This window comes from Apteryx mantelli, chromosome 9 (genome assembly GCF_036417845.1).
Source record: "Apteryx mantelli isolate bAptMan1 chromosome 9, bAptMan1.hap1, whole genome shotgun sequence".
NCBI classification, from domain to species: Eukaryota; Metazoa; Chordata; class Aves; order Apterygiformes; family Apterygidae; genus Apteryx; species Apteryx mantelli.
In genome coordinates this window covers 13160348-13176250 of record NC_089986.1, presented here as the reverse complement: position 1 = coordinate 13176250, position 15903 = coordinate 13160348, and the positions used below count along the sequence as shown (strand labels likewise).

At 51.7% G+C, this 15903-nt stretch overlaps 1 protein-coding gene across 1 annotated transcript in view; it reads left to right on the top strand.

Annotated features, from left to right (window-relative positions):
• Positions 1-4885: 4885 nt before the first annotated feature.
• The window catches only part of MASP1 (MBL associated serine protease 1), a 28074-nt gene continuing 17056 nt past the window's right edge, over positions 4886-15903 (top strand). Inside the window, exons 1-2 of the mRNA XM_067301448.1 lie at positions 4886-4915; positions 7458-7683. Of these exons, the coding sequence (XP_067157549.1) occupies positions 4911-4915; positions 7458-7683 (231 nt within the window). The 5' untranslated portion in view covers positions 4886-4910. The remainder of the gene's footprint in view (positions 4916-7457; positions 7684-15903) is intronic.

Below are 15903 nucleotides of genomic sequence, written 5' to 3'. Positions count from 1 at the left end.
GGAAGGATGCCGATGGTCAATGTATGATCATTTATTCCAGCTGTGGATTCATGATGCTGTTTCATTCCTGCAGGGCCAGATTTATCTCTCACAGCTGTTTTATCCCTGTCTGACTCCACTGAGTTTAGGGGTGTTATTTCTAAGAGGCAAATCTGGTCCCTGCATTAAAGAAAAGCCTTGGACAACACTGCTGGGTTCACTCCTTGGCCCACATCACAGGCATGAAGAAGCAGTTCAGCTCCAGGGATGATCTCTTCAAGGATGGGATCAATCTGTAAGAAAGCAGGTCCAAATCCGCCTGCTGGTTTGTCGCAGTTTAACCCAACTGTTCCATCAACACATGGGAAGAAAACACTGCTCCTTAAAGATTCAGCATGCCCACTTTTGTTATTGGTGGTGAGGCCTCAGATAATGTGTATGAAAGGCAGGGACAAGACTCAACATCCCTGACATTACTCACATAGCTGTTTATAACCTGTATGTTTTAGGTAAAGAACAAATAAAAGTGTTCCAGGTCAGAGTCAAGGTGAATCTTGTCTGGTGTCCTAGCTGGTCAGCACCAGATCCTCCTCTCAATGATGTTTTTTTCCTTTACTGTGAGCAGACAATTCAAATGGCAATGTGAGTGGCCAGGCCTGGCTCAGCTCTGCCACATATTTGGCACCAGTGGCTTCTGGCAGCCCTGTGTCCTCAGATTTCTTGGGCACAGTGTGACAAACCATCCCAGCACTTTGCCATTTCCTATCATTCAAGTACCCACTAACACCAAGGCAGGGAACAATAAGCCCAACATCCCTGTTCCAACATGAGTTTTGCCCTCCAAATCACTTTTGCCTGCAGCATTTTCTGATAATGTATATCTTTTCTTATATGTAGTGAGGACAGGAGTGAGGATAAAACAAACTGTCCTCCCCCAAACCTTTCACTATACCCTATTCTTTGAGCATGAGCCAACATAAAGCTGTTTGCAAGTCTCTTTTCACTCTAATTTTGCTTTAAATTGTAAAGTCCTTGTAGTTTGGGGTCCTTTCCCTCACAGACCATCTCTTAGACTAAGCACCTTCAGTCTGCAAAGGACTTCATTTGATTTAATAGCAAGGCAGGGTGTGATGGGGAGGGCTCTCCTTTTGAGGGCTCCTGGACCACAGTAATGCTCCCCTGCAGAGCACAGTGTAAGCTCATCGCTGTGTGCCAAGAATTGACGGAGGTATGGTTCAACGCAGTGTTGGGGTGAAGACCTGCTCTCTGGGTTGTCTCAGAGGTGGAGTCTGCTTTTGAGAGGGGCTTGCAGATAGGGGCATTTCTGACAGTATTTCTGGGGTGCACCATAGCAGTTCCTCCCCTCAGACGGGTGGGAATAGCTCTGGAGAAGGCACTGCAACTCGAACAGATTCTCCTTCTTCCCTTTGCAGGTCCCTTTCCTTCTCCCCCACAAGCAGATGCTGCAGCACAGGGTCTCCATTGCTACAGCAGCCAGGGAAGAGCTGGAGCGAAAAGCCCACACGGCTGTCGGATGGCTGGGGATCACCCTGCGCAGCACCCCAGACCCACAGCAGCCCTGGGGCACAGAGTCCCTTGGGGCTATGCTGCCATAACCAAGGGAGGCACTGCAATTGCCCAGACGGACGGAGTCCTCCGTCAGGGCTGTTTTGGGGAGGTGAACCACACAGTAGTGGTGTGGGACACTGCATGCACTGGGGTTGGGGTTTGCATACACGTGAATGCATGAAGAAATGGGGATGTATGTGGTTGCGGAGAGTTTTAGGCACTTGGGGACAGCAAAAGTGAGGTTGCAACCACTCAGCCACTGCCTCTAAACCTTCTTTAGGAGCCCACAGTGACTCAGGCTAGATGTGGTCAGAGAAGACCTTGGTGTCCAGGCTGGCCAGTGTAAGCTTGCAGGGAGCTGCACTTCAACGAAGCAAAGTGTTCAGGAGGCTGGCGCGTGGGGACGTGGGCTGGGGCAAGGAAACCCCTCAGGATATGGGTGTGCAGCTCAGTCACAGGCATGAGTCATCCCTGCTTTCTGCACGCCCCATTTCAGAGGCTCCTTGGAGCAGGCAGGCCTTTTTGACTCCACCAGCTCAAGCCATTTCATGCACCAGGCAGTGCATTAGGGCATCCCTCTGCTTTAATGCAGCAACTGCGATAAGGCAGCAGTTGCACCTGCAGAGCCAGAGGGCACCAATTCACTCTGCGTGAGGTGGACTCAGACCCAGGAACCAAGCAGGCCCACAGAGAACTATCCTCTCTCCGGCATGTAGAGCCCGACCAGGGTTAATCCAGCCCAGGAGCAAGGGCAGCTCTGTGGCAGACGGACGGCCGTTGCTGCAAAACGTTGGCTTTCCAAGCCTGCCAGGAGTCAATGATTTGGAAGAGGTTTCTGGGAGCTGTGCAGGAAGTGCTCGTCAGAGTGGCGGCTGCAGCACAGACCTCAGGCCCCCGGGTCCCCGCAGAGCCCCTCCACCCCACTAGCAGAGGGGGACAAGAGGGGAGAGCGCAGGCCTAGGCATCTATCCCTGGTTTTGCCCCTGACCGATATGTGCCTCAACCTGCAGGGCCATGTAAACCCTCTCTTGAAGGGGATGTCTAAGCAGTCTGGACACCAGGGGGGTCAGAGGGAGAGAAGGGCTGCAGTAAGGGTTTTCCATCCCTAAAGCCCTTCTGCATGACGGGCATGGTCCCAAAGCAACCCCGTGTACAGTCCAGCAGGAAATCAGCCCCAAGGGCTGCCAGTACAGTGTTCACCCTCTCTTACACTCCAGGGCCCGTAGGGTCAGTGTGGATGCTTTAAGCCCATGCTACATCCAGCGAGATGGGCAGAAAGCACATGGAGCTTGTGTTGCCACTGCATGTGTCCCAGACAAACCTCGCAGCGTAAACACAGGCTTTGACCCTCGGAGATTTGGCTTGAAAGAGGCATCGGCAACTTCCAGTGTCCTCAGCGGCAAAGAGGATGTCACTTTAGAATTAAAATTGTTCCTTAGTGAGAGAACCAATTCCAAAAAGCTATAGAAGGTTGTCGTGATGGAAAAATGAGGGTATGAAGGACCCACCCTGCAGAATAGACAGGGAAAAAATAGTTCACAGTGTATTCAGGGCTCAGACAAGAGCACACTTGCTTGCAAAAATAAAGTCTTGCATTTGACACATTGCTTAGATATTAATTAGTTTGATCAGCTTGCCTGGGTGTGTTAACATGAGTGAGAGCTGGTGCTTGTACAGTGATGAGCTGTTAAAACTTTCCAAACAGAGATACGAATAATGGCAGACCCAGATCTTCCCTTTACACAGAGCCTTTCTGCTATTTTTTTTTTAGTGCTTTTCCACTCTTATTTTTCTATTTTACTCGACTTAGTCTCCTAGGTACTATTTCTTCGCCAGTGCAGAACCAGAGACCCACAAGAGCAAGCGAAGCAGCTAAAGCGCCCATGCAGAAATCCAAGGAGCTGTCAGCCCCCAAAGCACAAAGGCAAGAAATGGAGAAAGGAGAAAACTCTCTCTCTCCTCTTTCCTCCAGTCCCCTTCACTCCTAGCTTTTGTAGGGGCCACACATTGCTAGAGGGGTCGAAGACGTCGCAGACGCAAGTGGGAGGCCTGACTTAACGTTGCCCCTTTAACGGCGGAGCCGCAGCCTGACATCAGAGGGCTGGTGAGTCCTGGGAGACTTTGGAAGCGGTGCCAACACATCCTTGTTTCCCTGCTTCTTTGCTGCTCTTGTTCGTGTGTGCATTTTAACACGCTGCATATGTATCTGTGCCTGCCAGCGGATGTCTGCAGGGTTTACATTAACCAGCTCAAGACGAAGTTGGTAAACAGCTATTAAAGTTCTGCTCTTAACGTCTCAAAGGGTGTCACTTCTGGACAAGGGAGTCACTTGCATCCTTTGGTTCCCTACGGGCTGTTCCCTGCTTTGCAACCCAAATAGATTTTGTTCCTAACAGTTATGCAGACAAGTGGGGTTTTGGTTTGTTTGTTCCTGGCATAGGGAGGGGAAATGAATCTCCTGTGGCTTGGGGAGGGGAATGTTCATGTTTTTACTGTTTCTTTGATAGGAGGGAGTCAGGATCAAAACCTGTAGCTCTAGTGTTTAAAGTCCTCAGTCGTGAACAGAGCCGGCACCTAAAGCTGCTCTTTTGCCCGGGAACAAAATGCTGAATCCAGCAATTCCTGAGCTTTGCAGGAGGTTGAAAACTGGCTCCGTTTTTTTCGGACTGTCACAATTAGAAAGTTTCTTGGAAGCCAGACTAAAGTCCCAAACCCTGGGCAGCCTCAGCGCTGAGCAGAGAAGTCAAAATCAAGTCCCGAGCGTAGATCCCAGCTGCAGCACCACATCTAAAGCTATTTATTCTTGCACAGGTTTTTTTCACACGTTCTTGCCTTCTGTTTTTACTGGAGCCTCTGTCCCTATTGAGAGGCAAATTTTAGCCATCTGGCAAAGCAGCCTGTAGAAAAAAGAGAAAACACAATGTGCATGGGCATGCACACACACGCACACACACACACACACACACACACACACAAACCAAACTCTGGAGATTAAGAAAAACAAAAACTTAGCTGAGTCCCGTGGCTTTTGCTGAAGCGCATCGGGCAGCCCGACGGAGCGAGAGGAGGGACTGCGGGAGCGGGCTGGCGGAGGGGAGGACAGTTTCAATGCCGTCAGGTCTGTGTGTGTGCGTGTGTGCGTGTGGGGATGTGGGGAACCGTTGCAGGCAGGGGAAGGCGTGACCTGCATGGAAAATGCCAGACAACTCCAGACACACATACATACACGCTCACACGCTCACAAATCTCGGCACAAAGATAAGGCGGACAGTGGAGCGCTTGGAACGAGGCAAAGCCATCCCCCAAAAACAAACAAACAGCCCCGTGCTCCAAACCGACCGGGAAACTCTCCGAGCTGCAAAATGAGGTGAGTACCTACCGACGAACTGACCCCGGGGACCCGTGCGCTGCTGTCTCCGGGCCAGGCCAGGGAGAGGGGCGATCCCTCTGGAGAGCGCTTCCCTTTGATGACCGCGGCTTCGGCTTCCCCGTCCGCGCGCGAGCAGAGCATTGCTCACGTCTCGGCTTCGCGCTGCAGCTCGGCTTGTGTGCCAGAGCGGCGGAGGAATGCGAGCAGGCTGAGAGGCGCTCGCGGCCGGCGCGGGCTGCTTGGTTCGCACTGAGGGAGCGTGAGATTATTGCTGTGCCGTGCTTTACGCGCGCGGCGCGCACCGAGAAGTGTGGGTTAGGTGCCGCACGGGATTCGTGTTTCTGTGCACACCATGGTCAGTTTTCACTTTTGCGTGAGGATAAGACTTTCCTGGCATGGGAAACTTTGATGTTATTTTACCTCCTCTGTTTAAAGAGAAAGCAAAGAGTTGCACCAGCGAAAGGCCCGTTCGAGTCAAGGGGGTGATACCCATTTACGCCAGATGAGCATCTAGCCCTTGTGCATGTACTCTGACCAGAAGAGAAACAGATTTTCCCTTCACACATTTTTGTGGTTTGAGACAAGCTGTCAGAAAAAGGCATGTTCAACCTCACTCTGCTTGAAAGAAAAATCGATCCAAATTTTTCAGTTCCCATTAACTTTGCTTTGTAACCAAGAGCTGAGGAAAGTGATGGCACTAGAGAAATGATCCCCAGTAATATACTGCCCTGGTTTCAAAAGAACGCAGACAGGTTAAAAATAATCCACTTACATAGCTTCAATTTCCTCACCAGCACAGCTAACTTAAGCCCTAATTTTGAAACCGTATATACATATATATGTGAGTAGTTCCAGCAACTGCAGTACACACCTACAAGTCTTTGCCAGGCCTTAGCACCTATTTTTAAAAGTTTAAATATTCCTCTCTAAAGGCTCTAATTTCCTGTATGCTTCTTTTCCTATGTGCGCTCCAGTGGACGTAAAGGGTGTAGGGTATGCTCCTCATTCTAGCTCCCATGCAATAGAATGAACTTTCGTGTTCAGACCTCCAGCACAGGCAGAGTTGTGTGCACCTCCCGTTGCACTGAGAAATGCTCCATTTATGCTCACTTTCATGCTGCAAATGGAGCTCAAGGCTGGTGGGAGGTCAACTGGACTGCTGCTGATTTACCTAGATTCTCTGCCCACCTCTGACACGAAAAAGTTGATGCCTGTGGCAAACTCTTTAGGTTCAGATTTTTAAAAGTTGAGTTTGATGCCAAAAAACTCCAAGGACTTTAACCTCTGTGTGCTTCTCTACTTGGGGGAGTGCTACCCTGAGAAAGAGAAGAGAAGAGAAGAGAAGAGAAGAGAAGAGAAGAGAAGAGAAGAGAAGAGAAGAGAGGGGAGGGGAGGGGAGGGGAGGGGAGGGGAGGGGAGGGGAGGGGAGGGGAGGGGAGGGGAGGGGAGAGGAGAGGAGAGGAGAGGAGAGGAGAGGAGAGGAGAGGAGAGGAGAGGAGAGGAGAGGAGAGGAGAGGAGAGGAGAGAAGAGAAGAGAAGAGAAGAGAAGAGAAGAGAAGAGAAGAGAAGAGAAGAGAAGAGAAGAGAAGAGAAGAGAAGAGAAGAGAAGAGGAGGAACATGCTAGATTATACTTGCCCAGCTACGAAGAGCTGTGCTGTGAGAGTCAGCAATCCCAATCTGGCAGGATGAAGCTAAACAGTAATAATAATAACAATAATACTTAGCTGTTACAGCCATGATGCTTTCATTAAACTGGTTTAGAAAGCACCATTATTTTATTAAGTGTCCTTATGTTTATTCTTCCATTAAATGAAGATTTGCCCATCAGAGCACCATTAGCCCACAGCTAACTGTTCACAGAAAGTGTTAGAAACACTTAACTCCTGAAGGCGCCTGGAGCTGGTTGGGAGGCCCTTGCTGTGTTTTTTGCACCCACTTAACACACCTCTCCAAGGATCTTCCCATCCCTCCTGCGTGCGGCAGCATGGCACCCTACCTCCTGCCTCCCTGCAACTCGGCATTGAGTTTGCTCACGGGAACGCAGCGCTGCATCTCCTCTCCCACCCAGCACCTTGTACCAGGTCTGCGACCCGCCCAAGCTTCCCTGTCTGGAGCATGGAGGAGGAGAGAGGTGGCTGCGCTGTATCTCAGAGCCCTGTGTTAAAAAGCATCCTAGCAAGTTGCAGCCTTGGCCCCAGCCTCCCATGCCCAGCGAGCCCTGCGTGGTGGCCCGCAAAAATGCGCCTGGGAGCTCTGTTCATTGCAAGGCCAGGAGCCTTCCTGCACTTTCCGCCCCGCACCGTGGCATCAGGGAGCTGGATATCTGCCAAGCATTTAGACTGGGACAGAGCAGGCCCCGGACACAGACGCCCCAGATGTTGCCCTGATGTTGCATCTAGGACCTGCCCTTAGTCATACAGTCAGATTCCAGTGTCTCAACCATGAGACCTTACATGACCTGCTTGGAAAAACAGACTGAGCCCTTGATAGGTTTTGGTGTTGCAAGAGCTTCATTTGGTCTCCCTTTGTGTTTTCCAGGTACCCTCCGGCTTGGTCCTTTTGTGCTTTTCTGCTCTCTGTGGTGGATGCCATTGAGCTGACAGATATGTTTGGAGAGATCCAGTCCCCAAACTTCCCAGATTCCTATCCCAGTGACTCAGAAATGACATGGAATATTTCTGTGCCCGATGGATTTAAAATCAAGCTCTACTTCATGCACTTTGACTTGGAGTCATCCTACCTCTGTGAATACGACTATGTGAAGGTGAGCTGTGGTGTCACAGGGCAAATGGACGGGTAGCAGGGAGACCGGTTTTGCCAGCTGGGAGAGGGTAGTGCTGGAAAATCTGGGAACACGCTATTTTTCACTGTTTATTAGGCACAAGAATTGCTAGTCCAGTTGATGACAGGGCAAGCACAGATAAGATGATAAGATGATACATTGGACTAACCAGTGAATGGGACACAAGGTTTAGAGCTTAACCACAAAGGCCCAGGTTTCTGAAGGTATTTGGGCACCTAATTCTCATTGAACCCAATGGTATTTAGGCACCTAAATGCTGATGAAAGTGAGCTAAACCCCCAACCTGTGCTACTGTAGTGCCAAACACATGCAAGGAGGGCGCCTGATGAGTTGTGCACCTTCTCTAGGCATGGCCGTGTGTGTCCCACAGGCAGCCTGGACTCCCAGTTGTGCTTACAGGTTCTCAGGACATCCCGTCCAGTCCCAAGGGAAGCAAGAGGGAAGCTTTAGACCTGAGCTTCAGCCTGCAAGCTTGGATCTGTGTCCACAGCCTCCCTCCCACAAGCAGCACAGTTCAGACCCAAAGGCTTCCTTGGGTTCACTGCAAGCCCATTTCACAGCTCAGATCCAAATTTCAAGGCCACTGCTCATAAATACCCACAGCATAGACAATCTGTGTTCCCAGGAAGCTGTCATGACCAGCGACAGAAGATTTCAGTTTGCTTCAGCGCAGAGCAGACCCTATCAGAAACCACAGCGCGCCACACACTGCCGTGCCTCAGAGCATCCTTGTACCTTGAAACACGTCTCTTCAGACAGGGCTCTCCTTTGTGTCTAGAACAAGCTGGGTTCCCCCTCGCTTTGGACTAGATAAGGTTTGCTGCTCTCTGGGCCAACTATAGCAAGCAGGTGCTTTCGATGTTAGCCCTGCTGAACAGGGCCAAAACTAGGCACAGGTCTCACTCAGCCCCTCGCACAGAGGCAGGTGGAGTGTCGATCCAGGTCTGCAGCCACAGAGCTCAGCCCTGACACTAGTTGCCAGCTAATTGAAATTATTATTTCATTTTTGCACTAAGAAGATGAAGCAAATGTTTGTGTTTTTCCTCTCAGATCTGCTGTTTGCTGTTTTAATTTCCCCTTTGTGCTGGCACTCCTTCCGCTAATAACAGCTCTTACTGAGGTTTGATTAGTTCTTTCTGCTTCTCCTGGATCTTCTCCAAGCACAAGGGCCAGGGACATATATAGAGATATATTACTTTAAAAACCCAATAGTCTCAAGGAGTGGATTTCTTGGAAACTTTCCCCATTCCAAGCTTTACCCCTCCTCCCGCCCTTCACCCCCTGCTCATTTTTCCTTTTTCATTAGGCTCCCTGTTATTTGGCCATGATGCCAATTTGGCATCATAACTCTCCCTGCCGCTGGATTTCCATAAGAAGGCAGTATTTTTCACAGGGATTTAGATCTCAGCTGTATAAATTTGCTCTGGGCTGAAACTCAGCTTGCGGAGCCTCCACCAAGGAATTATATTTGTGTTGAAAATGCTCAGAAAACGTCCATCTGGATGGATTATGGGGGATCTGTAAGCTCCTCCACTAGGTTGAGATGCAATCCTGATGCTGATAAACTACCAGCTAAGAAAATGTAAGGAGAGCACAAAATTGACTTCATGGCCATTTCCCTCCCTGGGTCTGTGTGTGCAGCCTCCACCACCATCAGTGCAAGACATGAAAAGAGAATCAGCTCATGCCCTGTCTTTGATAGAGGCCCACGGTGCATGCCTATAGAACATAGTTCTAGACCCAATGTATATAGGTGCTTCTCTTTAATACTCTGCCAGTTCCAGTAAAGAAGCTCATCACAGTTTAGAAAGCCAAAGGTGGCATCTCTGTGTCTGCTAGTACTTGATAGTACTTGATTTCCCCTCCATGAATTTGTCCAGTTGCTTTCTGAACTCATGTGTGACTCTCTGCAGCATCCTGTGCCAGAGTTGCACAGATTAAATATGTGATTACATACGTGTGTGAAGAAATACCTCCGCTTGTTTGTCCTGAACAAGGCCCTGATCCAAAGTCTGTTGGACTCTCCTGTCAGCCTCTTCATTGTCTTCACTGCTATAAGAATGAGGTCAAACACCAGGGCTAAATAGCCCCAGTGCAAGGCAAGGAAAAACGAAATCCCAGCTCAGGACAGGTAGAAAGCAACTGTGCTGTGGCCTTTGCTTTCATTATCTTCTCAGCCATCCACATGCCTGCTCTGGAGCAGTGTAGAAAGTGATCTTGAGTGGCAAGTTCAGGGGAAGCCAAGCTTCAAACATACACAGATCCCTGCCTTCGGGGTGGTCTTCAGAAGTGAACAGTTTCCAGAGCTCTGAAACAATGGCTAATTAAAACAATAGCTGTTTATTTTTATATACAGATATATGCATACATATATATAGAAAAAGAACATGCAGCTTCGAAAGCAATGCTTACAGGCCAGGAGGATTGTTTGTGCGAATGGAGATGGCAAAGGCTGAGTGGTGCTTTAGGGAGGGGGTGATCCAGAAGGGACATGAGGGACAGTCACCCCTCAAAATATGCACCCAAAGAAAGTCAGCCCTGCACAGGTAGGAAACGCCAGCATACAAACTGCCTTTGGAAGTTGAACTCAGGGCCTTCATGAGTTGGAGACAGCCTCTCCCAGACTTTTGGATCCATGCCCCGAACCGTGTGCCAGGCCCAGGAGGGACTGGGAATAAGCAGCCGTGGATGCTGGGCTCTGTACTCTCTGCTCAGCTTGTGCCCTCCAGCTTTCCACCCCACAAGCTGCGTCAGCCCTGCCAGGACAGGGGGAATGTTTGCTCCCCTGATGGCTCTGCCCCAGCCCTCACCATGGCACAGCCCCGCGGAGCGTCCTTGGGTCCCTCTCACCACTGATGTGGGGTACGTCGTCTGGGGTGGTCTCACCTGGCTTTGCACAAAGTTCGGCTCCCTTCCAGGGTGCCACAAGTGCTGCACTGTCCTGGAGCACCCAGAAAGCAGTGGCTGCAATCAGGAAAAGTGGGTTAAGGGACTTGACTAGTGGCATAGGGGAGCACTGTGGTAGAGGCAGGGAGCTGCAAGACGAAATCTGAACGGCTTTTTGTGCGAGGCTCTGCCCCAGCCTGGACAAATGGGCTCAGCTTGGGTTGAATCTCTGTGTCTTGAACTGGGGGAAGCAAGGGGAACTTCCAAGGCTGTGACTCAAAACCTCTGTGTGGTTTTTCAGGGTTTCTTGGGAAGCAGCTGTCACAGCTTTGGGTCATAAATCTGGAGTACCTCCAGGCTGGTATCCACCCCATGTGGGAGTCAATTTGTCACAGAGGTGCCAGGTGCTTTCCAGGCCAGCCATGGGGAGATGGGTCCTGCTAGAAGGAGTGTGCAAAGTAGCCTGCAGTTTTCCTACAACTCACTCAGGGGTTGGATGACTTTGCTGTTCCCTGTACCCTTCTGAAGGGCCTTCATGTCTCAATCCAGCAGCTGGTCAGGGACACTGAACCTGAGGTATTATACATGCGTTTTTGCACATATTCTGTCAAGCTCTGGAATTAAATCAGCCTTTGAAAGTTTGGCAGAGCAGCTGGGTCCAAGTTCTTGAATGAAGAAGATGAAGACGGGGCCTTTGGTGAGATGATTTCCCCACAGTCAGCTTATGATGAGTCCTTGCAGGCTCACAGTCTTGGTGGTGTTACCCTTCTTCACCCCAAGCCCTGCCACTGGATCCCAATTCAGGACGGCACATGCTTGAGGCCTGGCAGATTTCAGCACATGCCATAGGGCTTTCCTTTCCCTCCTCCAAGCACAGACTGCGAGAGCGGGCACAGCCGCACCAGAGAGAGCATGCGATTAATGCCCCAGCTCCGGTAAGCAGCTCACAGGCAATTGTGAAAGCTTTGCGATGTGACGGAGCCATGTCTCCCCGAGGTTTAGCGTGGCATTCAGGGCATGTCACAGACTGGCGTTGCATGTGGCGTCCTCGGCTCGGGGTTTGCCGCCTCCTGCCCGCAAGCTAGCAGAGAGGGAAGCCCGTATTTGCCTGCTTTTCAGCACTTGGGTAATGCCAGGGAAGGGCTGCACGCTGTGCTGCAGCCTCATGCCGAGCGCCACGGTCCCTGCAGAGACCGTGGGTGCTCTGTGCTGTCGTGGCCCCTGCAGCGCCAAGTGGGGCCGGGGAAGGAGCCCGCTGCCACTTCCAGGGCCACGTGCAGCCTGGGGCGCCGGGGATTGCATGCCAGTCCCATGTACATGTTTGTCTGCTCAGAGAGAGCAGGGAGGGGAGAAAACCAAAAAGCAGGGCTTGGCATGAACTCGGGGGAGGCAGGGGGGTCGTGCCGTCAGCCAGGCTCAGCTGGGGGTAATCAGGGCCCTGGCGCTTTGGAATTCCAAGCGGAGCATGTCAAGTATCCCGGAGGCAGCTGGGAGGACAGAAGAGCCCAGGGCTTTGCTGCCTGCGTTTCCAACCATGATGTCTCTGACCAGAGAAGCCTGGTGACACCTGCCACCCCCTGCATGGTTAGGGGCCACAGTCACCCCCAATGCAGCCCCAGAGGGAAAGAGTGAGGAACAGCCAGGCAAAGGAGCCAGTGGCTCCATTGCAACCCTGGTATCCCATCTCATATGCCTCAGCAGGGAGCAAGCCCAGCCCAGGCGTGCTGGAGAATTAGGGCATGTGGGCACAGCGAGACCATGGGAGGAGACAGTCTTGAAATGCTGTGCCAAGTCCCCAGCAGGAGAAGCTGCCCATCCTCCCTGTCCCGCTGCAGCAGGAGCACTTTTTCCCGAGCTGCTGTGCGTGTTCCTGTGGGAATTCAGGTGCACATTTGCATGCTGATGGACCCCAAAAGCACATCAGGGAGAGGATGGACACATATCGGGGAGAAGACGCATGCATACGGGGCAGACGATCTCTAGGAAGCCAAGATGCAGGCTTCTGGTCCTGGCTTGGGCTGTCCCATCCCAGCCTTGTTCCCAACAGAAAGTAGCATCATCAGTCATTTTACAAAAGCCCCATTAATCTGGGTGTTGTCCTCTTTCATGCACTTTAATGGCAAGGCGACTCTGCAGGGGCTATTCTGTGCCCTTCCCTGTCTCTGAGCATCTCCTCCCCATGTCATGTTCCCAGTGTCTTCAGCCCGGCACTGCAGTTCCTCTGCCTAATGAGCCGTTTATATATATTACAAGCGGTATGTTTTGCCCTCATCAGTCCAATTAGTGCATTCCTGGAGGGCTGAGTGTGGGGGTGGCGGCCGCATTTCCTTATTGCAGCTTCGTGCTCTTTTCCGGTGACAGATATCGAACTGCCAGGCCAAATTCCACTTGGGGTTTGTGAAGTTTCTTTAACTCGCCCATTGCAGGAGGTCTCTCCGAAGCGCTGCTGCTCTGGTCTCTCCAGGAGCTGATGCCCTGAGGAAGGCTTTCCTTTTCGCCGAGCGTTTGGTCGAACCAGGGTGCCCCAGACCCCCAGTCCCAGCAGAGAAACCCGCGTGGGGCACTGGGGATGCACGACTTCTTTCACCACTTCACATTGCATCATGCCAACCCCTTAGTCACAGTCCAAGCCAAAATGCAGGGGACAGAGCCCCAGCTCGGGGAGGGACTCCCATCTCCTTCCATTTCCTTGGAGAGATAAATCCTAACAATGGGCTCAGGAGCAAAGCAGAAATGGGAAAGACGGCAGGAGGCAGGGGCATTCAGTTGTCCAGCTTCTGCAAGGGTAAATTTAAGGCACAAGAGTGTCACTATGCTTTATTTTTCAAAGGAGGATTCTTTCAGCATATTTTTATAGGGAATTCTCTTCAGCAATTGATATTTCCCTCAGGGACACATCTTCTCTAGTGAAAACGTCGACATCGTGACCCTAGAGGGAGAAACTCCAAACAAACAACCAGGATTTAATTACCAGCCTGCTCACTGGATGTAAATGATCTACGAAAAAGTATACAGTCCTCAGCAGCAGCAGCAAATATTAACCAGGGAGGATGACCTCTCTGTTTAGTTTACTGCCGGAGGGCTGTCTCTGCTCCCTGGGTCTCGGGGCATGGGACCCGTCACAGATAAGGGGCCGCGGATACCCTCAGCTACAGCTTTCCGGGCCTCGTCCCGCGGCTCCCTGGGATGGCCCAGCCACGGCCAGGGCTGCGCGGGAAGGGCTTCCTCCTGCATCCTGCTGCTCAGCGGCTCCAGCGCGGTTTCGGGCCAGCGGGGAGGGGATGAGTTTGCGGCCGCGGCTCACACATCCCTGCAGGCAGAGGTGACAGCTAGGGCTGGCCTGAGAATAGAGGAGACAGCTAGAAACGGTTCCTTTGGACAGAAGATGCCGTGTGTCATGTATTCACATTGCCTCGGATGAGATTCACATTGGGGAAGGAAAAGCAGTGTGCTTTTTAACATGGCTGAAATGCCAGGTTTTTACACTTTGGGAGGTAGCAGCTCCCATTTCTCATTTTGAAATGATATTTTGTTTCGAACCGTTCTTTATTTTAGATTTAAAAAAAATTCCAAAGCACCACAGTATATTTCAATGCAATTGAAACCAGATGAACCCCAAATAACTTTTTGTTTGTTTGTTTGTTTGTTTCGGAACTTTTTTACCCACACATACACACGCACAAAATTGAATTGTTTTTTGTCCCAATGTGGGACGTATGTTTTTTCTCCGAATTCTCAAAATTTATCATCGGAAAGTCTCTCTCTTTTCTGGCGAGCTCTGGCTCATATGAGAGTATGGAAAATATCTGGAGGCAATGTCAAGGCATGCTGAGTTGCCATTTCCATGTAGTCTTTGCCTGGCATGAGCAAGTTTTCGCCTGTATGCTCAGCCCTGGGAAATTTCCCTTTTTGCCCCAGTCCGGAGGGTCTCTAGGTGCCGGTGGCTGCCATGGGAGCCTGCGGAGGCAGTGCAAGGGGGATTTCACATCACTGAGTCCAAGGCAAGCCCAGGATGGCCCTGCGATGCCGCGCGGTCCCAGCCAGGTGGGCCGCTTTCCGCAGATGCTTCACGGCAGTCGCTGCACTTTGGCTGCTGGCTCCCTGCTCTCCGTGCCGGGGGGCTGCTCTCTTCCTCGCAGCCTCAATAGCCACCGCTTGGCATGAGTGACGGTGGGCTGGCGTGCTCGCAGGAGCCTGCATTCCTCCGCCAAGGGGTCATTCATATTCAAATCTCCTGGGGAAAAGCAGACAGGGTGCTGGGCGCTGGAGCTGGGAGAGGTTGCGACCGAGAAAGGGGTTGGGGGGGCGGGATAGCAGGACCGAGATGGGATCATAAGGACTCAAACCTGAAATTTTCCTGGGGAAAACAGCAAGGAAAAAGGAGGGGAGGGGGTTTCCAGGGAAAGCAGGAGAGTTTTCCGCAGGGATTGCAGTGCCTCCAGGCACCAACAAGGCTGTGCTTTAAAGGTATGCACACAGAGGCTAGCGAGCGCATGAGGATGGCAGCTGGGCACACTGGTCCATCGGCCTCTCGCAGTGCCCACTGGGCCATGGGACACGGCTCAGAGTCAATGTGCCTGCCGCTGCATGTTCAGGACTGACCGGGACCTGAGCAGCAGGGATACACACAGGGACAGCCGGGACGAGACCAAGGTTGTGCAGGCCGGCCGAGGGGACAGAAACACCCTTCAAATTAGAGCTGATTGCAAATCAGACCTGACTGACCTGATGCAAACCAGCCATGGGCTGCGGCCTCTCCAAATGGGCCAGCAGTGAGGTTGTGCGTGGCTTGTTCCCAGCAGGCAGGGGCAGTGATAATGGGGACACACATGGGGACCATGTAGTGTGGAGAGGACAAGCAACCTCAAAGTACGAGACATCCCAAGCGGAGGTGATTAATGCCTGGTCCCCCCAGCGCATGCAGTGACTCCAGCTCTCACGCCAGCACTGCTAACAGGTTGTCTGCTCTGCTTCCCATCTCAGCATGCCCAGGGCTGAGGGGCAGGGAGTTTCCTTGGGGGTCCAAGCGCCCTCCCAGCAACACCATCTGGCCCTGCAGCTGTCATACAGATGCTGCTGCGCTGATGAATGCTTAGGTGGAAGGAAGAGGCATCTCAGGAACCGGCAGCTCCAAGGGGGAATGACATAACCTGGGGCTGATTTTCACATGCTGCCTTCTGCAGCACCTGCCCACGCTCTCACCTCACCTCCCAAACAGGATCCCTTCCTGCACCCTCTCCTTACAAACTCCCAGCAACTCTCTACATCCAGGATGTAGATGAAGAGGGAAAGGCT